Below are 5699 nucleotides of genomic sequence, written 5' to 3' on the forward strand. Positions count from 1 at the left end.
CCCCCCCCCCCCCCCCTCCCTTCCTCCCTGCCCACCTAGGCCTACCTCAGAGCAGCGGGCTGCGTCACGTGTTTTTCTCCCGTACAACTTTTCCAGTAGGGAAGCGAATAGGAGCACACCCATATCAGCAATTATCAGCGACAGTAACTATCTCCAGATATAGGCGCAGGAAGAGAAACAGCTGCAGTCGTCCCGGACCCAAAAAAAAACACAACTTTGGTTTCATCTCCGATCAATGCGCGCAACTTTTACGCATCAAAAGAAGAGATTTGTTTGTGTGTGGAGACGCTCCGCTCGGCTCCCGCGTTCGTCTCTCGTATCTGTGTGGAGGGACCAAGTTTGTCCACTCACCTACTGAGTTTTTTGGACGTCTGAAAAGGGACCGGACTGCTTTATCACCCGGCCGTCCTTATCTGGTGAGATAATAACACTGAGAGCCTTTGGAAAGAAATGGTTTTATCAGCGTTTTGATGTGATTTGAGGTATTATTGATAGAAAATATGCGCATGGGAGATATGGAACGGAGCTTGCTATCTGTTTGGGATTTGGTTTTCGTTATGGTTATTACGATTTAATGAGGCAGTGAGGAGCCGCGCGATATCTGGGAGGTCTCTGATAGTCACCTCTATCCGCGCGCGTATCATCCGCATATCCACCCGCATATCAGTTAATGCCCTTTTAATCCATGCCGTGTCAATCACAATGATACAAGAGACATATGACTGATGATGCTGCGTGAGTGTTGAATTTAGCTCATATCCAAGCGCAAAGTGGAAGCCAACAGTAGTGGAACTTAAACACAATACACAATCACACAATTCAACTTGTTCACATGCGCTTCTTGGACAATGTGGAATGTGGAACCAACTTCCTTTTTGCAACCTTATCATCCTAAATCTTTTTATCATAACAGTTTCCAGTTCAGAATGTTTGATTGTCTTTCTTTGTTTCATATGATTGAACTTTCTGTGTTGTTGTTGTGTTTTACGCTTTGTAATTTGAAAGTGAGGTTCGCCCCCAGATCTCTCGAGGATAAATTAAGGTTGAATGAATGAATGAATGCATGAATGAATTAACGAATATGAAAACGTGAAAATCCGGGTCCCTTTTAACTTTGCCAGGCATGAAGTCTCTTCTTCTGCTCTCACATTTGTAAAAGGCCTCTCTCTCCCTCTCTCTCTCTCTGATTATTTTATTCATAGGACAGACATCTCCACACGAATTGTATTAAGTCATCTGTTGAAAAAGACGCAGGCAAATTCTTCTAAAGCAGGCTAGCAGAGCCTTTACGTGTGGCCAGTACCCTATCACCACCACAGGACCGGGACCAGCCCTGAGACATCCTCCCTTTAATTCCTAACACTCCAAACCAGTTGTGAAAATGTATCAGAGCCTGGCCTTGTCCTCCAACCAGTCCCCGTACGCGCACGACACCGGGAATTACATCCACCCGTCTGCCAGCTCTCCGGTCTATGTCCCGACCCCCAGGGTCCCGAGTATGCTGCCCACCCTGCCCTACCTGCAGACCTGCGACTCGACCCACCAGTCCCATGGCCTCGGCGCTCACCACGGCTGGGCCCAGGCCGCAACGGATGGCTCCTCTTTCACGCCCAGCAGCCCCCACCCTACGCATGGCTTCTCGTACTCGCACAGCCCGCCCGTCAGCAGCAACACCGGCCGGGATGCGAGCTACCAGAGCCCGCTGGTTCTCGGGAACGGCGCCCGGGTGGATCAGTACGGAGGCGCGCTGGTGCGCTCGGTCGGAGGCTCCTACTCCAGCCCTTACGCCTACATGAGCCCGGAGATGGCGACGTCCTCCTGGACGCCGGGACCCTTCGAGGGGGGAGTGATTAGTCTGCAGGGACGCCATGGACTGTCTGGGAGAAAGTCCAGTCTGGGTAAGCACTGCAGGCAAAACTCTAGTTTCTAAAAAAAAGTATATTTAGATTTTTAAAACTCTAGTTTCTAAAAAAAAGTATATTTAGATTTTTGAAGTCAAACCAGAAATCAGAAAAAAAGGTTTTATAGCCAATAAGTTACACTTATGTGGAATTTGGTGAAAGAGGCATAAATGACAAATACACAAACATAACGAAGTAAACATTAAATACAGAAAGAAGTCATGGCCTAAATACAAAATATATTGTTTTATACATACGGATATATCATGTACATACAGCCTGCAATTTGTTACCATTATTATCATAGTTTTGAAGGAATAAACAGAAGAAAAAAAAAGACAAGTGGAGCTTTTTTTTCAAAGTGCTAAAACATCCCCACCAGCTGATTTGGTTGTAAATACTCACTGGTTTCAAATAAATAATAATCTTAAAATCCAACTGTGTTTTAGTTTGATACATGCTCTCATTTTAACAATTCACAACTAAGTAAATTAATGTTAAATATTAAAATAGCTACGATACGAACAAGTTCCCTACTTACAACTTTATTGTTAGTTCACACTGGTTCGTGGTGCGTTCCCGTGCAGCTCCGTCAAAAACAAGCTAAAAACACAACAACAATGACACACATAGTACATCGGCTACAAAGACGAAGAGACATATCAGCAGCCATGGCAACGCGACATGTCTTATGACATCCTTGGATCCGCATCTGATTTGGCATCACACTGATTTTGGTTTAGTAAATTCCAACTGTGGATGTGTTTTCTGTGATCTTTGCTCTCATCTGAACGATGTTCAACCATTCAAAAAAAAAAGGCTTCAAAATACTCTAAATACTAACGATTTTTCTTTGCGTGTGTTAATATTTTACCATCAATTGGGCCTAAAATCTGGCTCAGAATATCTGCAAATTCATTCATATTGAAATCATATTTACGCAGTCGGCCACATTATTCTTCTGTGCGTGAGTGTGTGGATAAAAAAGGAGTGGCAGAGTCCAGGTCTACGGTTCAGATTGGTGATCTAAATATGCATGGGTTTGTGTGTGTGTGTGTGTGTGTGTGTGTGTGTGTGTGTGTGTGTATATGTGTGGTTATAATTACAGATCAGTGTATAGCAAAGACAAACCTATAGCCGACAGCTTGCATACGGAGCTCTCTCATTGGCTGATAACCACAGGTAGAATGTAATGCGCTGCCAGTGACAGCACACACAACAAAGTGCATTCTGTGTTACATATGCAAATAAATTCTGCATTTCTGCAGACTACAAAGCAGGAATACTGAGAAAGAACCATATAAAGTGTCGGAATTTAGAACTTGTTTACGTCTCAAAATATCAGCAAATATGCATTCATAATGATATCACATTTCCGGAAATTATTGTCGCAATGTTTGTAGCAAAGACTCAATATTCTGGTATTATATAGCCTACACTTAATCTGATCATACAAATCACATGAAGAATGAAAAACTGTACTATGTGTGATTTTTATTTTTCCTTATTTCGACACTGAGTGCTTGTTGCTTGGCTCGTGCGTTTATCAAGGATTGTGAAAGCCGTGCAGGTTAGGGTCATATGACGCTCGGCTTGTTATTTATTATAGGAGCTGAGGGATTTACAGCGGGGTCATGCATTGGGGGAGGGGGTCGGGGGGTCGGGAGGGGGGTTGGGGGGGTCTGGGTGTCGGGAGGACGAAATTCAATCAAAGTCTCCGAAACAACCCTTATAGGCCTATTACACTTTGGACAATACACATTCTTGAGAAGAGAGGCTGTTAAATGAAAAGAAAAAAAGAGATGTATAAAAGAAGCAATCAACTAAAGTGTTAATTGAATCCCCGTAGCAACAGTCCAGTGTTTTGATGACCGAGTTGATGAATACACACGGGGACAAAACGAGACTGAGAAAGAGCCATCACACCAATCAGAGAGCAGTTATCACCTGGATCAGACAGCCAGGCCTCAAACGCCTCAAACGTCTCCAGGAGCACGAGCGTTTAATGTTAAAGATGACAGTATTTTAGTGTTTGTGTCAGCAGAGGAGCTATTTTTAACCACATTACCACATAAAAGGATGGATACCATGCAATGCTTTTTGCAAATAAAATTAATAACTTTCATTGAATTTCAGGTGAAAATTTAAAGGGATTAAAATCAGTATCCTGACCAAACATAAGTTCCTCTGATCCTAACTATTAGTCAAAATAATTCATCATTTCTGCTTTATTAACTTAAATATTGGGTATAATTCTACACAACTCAGGGTTTTTGACCATGGCTTCCAAAAAAGTAGTGTAAAACTAGTGGTAGTAAGGTGGTGGTAGTGAAATAAAAAAACAAAAAACAATGATGCGTTTAAAATGTCAAATGTTGAAAAAAGGGTAAAAAAATAAAAAATAAGTGTTAAACTTTTTGACCCAGGAGGGCAACACAAGGGTTAAGTGAGAGCATGTTCGTAGCATAAAGGAAATACTTTACACCTCACATTTTAGGAGCTGGAAATGATCCAAACGGGGTGTCATCTTTTCAGCTGGACTTGTCTGCCCTCGGGTAGTTTTGGAATACATGACATAATGATATATTCACCATAAAATACTGAGTAATATTCAGGGAACATTTGGTGGGAAATTCGGTGGTATAAGTGTTCTTTATTTAAGTTAAAGCACTAATACTACACCGTAAAAAGAACTCTGTCAAGTACAGTAAGTCCTGCACTGAAAATGTTACTTAAGTAAAAGTATGTAACTATCAGGAAAATGTATTTAAAGTATTAAAAGTAGAAGTACCCAACAAAGAAAATTCGTCACATTTTAGGAACTGGAAAACATCCAAAGTGTGTGTAATCGACTAATCATTTCAGCTCAACTTGTACCATCAATACCATCATTTTCTTTTCCCGTTCCTTACTGTAATAAACACTGCATTATGAGTATTAACATTTCATTTACACTGATTTACTGTATATTTTGAATATGCATGACTCAGCAGTTTGTGTTTGATGATTTGACCTTTAGACGCTTTCACACCTCTTGACAAATTGATTAAATCTCATTTGGAAAGAAATTTCACCAGCGGTAGAATGGTACTACATTTACTCAAGCACTGTATTTAAGTACAAATTTGAGGTTTTTGTACTTTACTTGAGTCTTTTCTTGTCATGCCACTTTCTACTTCTACTACTCCGCTACATTTCAGAGAGAAATACTGTACGTTTTCTTCCTCTACATTCATCTAACAGCTTAAGTTGCTTCATGAATTGAGTTTATTGCACACAAACACATGTAGTTTATTAAATAAAAATGTTTTATTATAAATGAAACCACCCACCAATACAACGGCCTACAAATCCAGCTGACATCCTCAGACCATTAACCACGTATTTGACTGACAGAACTGTTTGGATCGTTTCCAGTTTCTAGAATGGGAGGATTGCATTGAGTACTTGTACTTGTATTACTCTAAGTATATTTCCCTCATGATCCTTAGACTTTTATTTAAGAACAAATTTTCAATGCAGGACTTTTTTCTTGTAACAGAATACTTTTCCAGTGTGGTATTAGTACCTATAATTAAGTACAGGTTCTGAACACTTCTTCCACCACAGAATGTCCCACCAGATGTTCCTGAATGGAACTCAGCATTTTGAATAGGCCTTAAATATCATGAAGACATGTCTTCCAAAACTAGGATTGTGTGAGTTAATCATAGTGAGGACAGACATTTCTGTTCTATAAGTTTTTACAGAAACTACATGATTTTGAAAGTTAAAGGCAACTTTTTGGGGGGAGGGGGG

General features: G+C 40.8%; 1 protein-coding gene and 1 long non-coding RNA gene across 2 annotated transcripts in view; one reads left to right on the top strand and one right to left on the bottom strand.

The window, feature by feature from the left end:
• LOC117948369 overlaps positions 1 to 5699 on the bottom strand; it is a 172612-nt gene that overhangs the window by 7524 nt on the left and 159389 nt on the right. Inside the window, exon 2 of the long non-coding RNA XR_004657422.1 lies at positions 4714 to 4723. This is a non-coding gene — a long non-coding RNA (uncharacterized LOC117948369). The remainder of the gene's footprint in view (positions 1 to 4713; positions 4724 to 5699) is intronic.
• gata5 (GATA binding protein 5) overlaps positions 73 to 5699 on the top strand; it is a 13086-nt gene continuing 7459 nt past the window's right edge. The window contains exons 1-2 of the mRNA XM_034877981.1: positions 73 to 416; positions 1203 to 1898. Coding sequence (XP_034733872.1) covers positions 1382 to 1898 — 517 coding nt within the window. The 5' untranslated portion in view covers positions 73 to 416; positions 1203 to 1381. The remainder of the gene's footprint in view (positions 417 to 1202; positions 1899 to 5699) is intronic.

Source organism: Etheostoma cragini, chromosome 7 (genome assembly GCF_013103735.1).
Source record: "Etheostoma cragini isolate CJK2018 chromosome 7, CSU_Ecrag_1.0, whole genome shotgun sequence".
NCBI classification, from domain to species: domain Eukaryota; kingdom Metazoa; phylum Chordata; class Actinopteri; order Perciformes; family Percidae; genus Etheostoma; species Etheostoma cragini.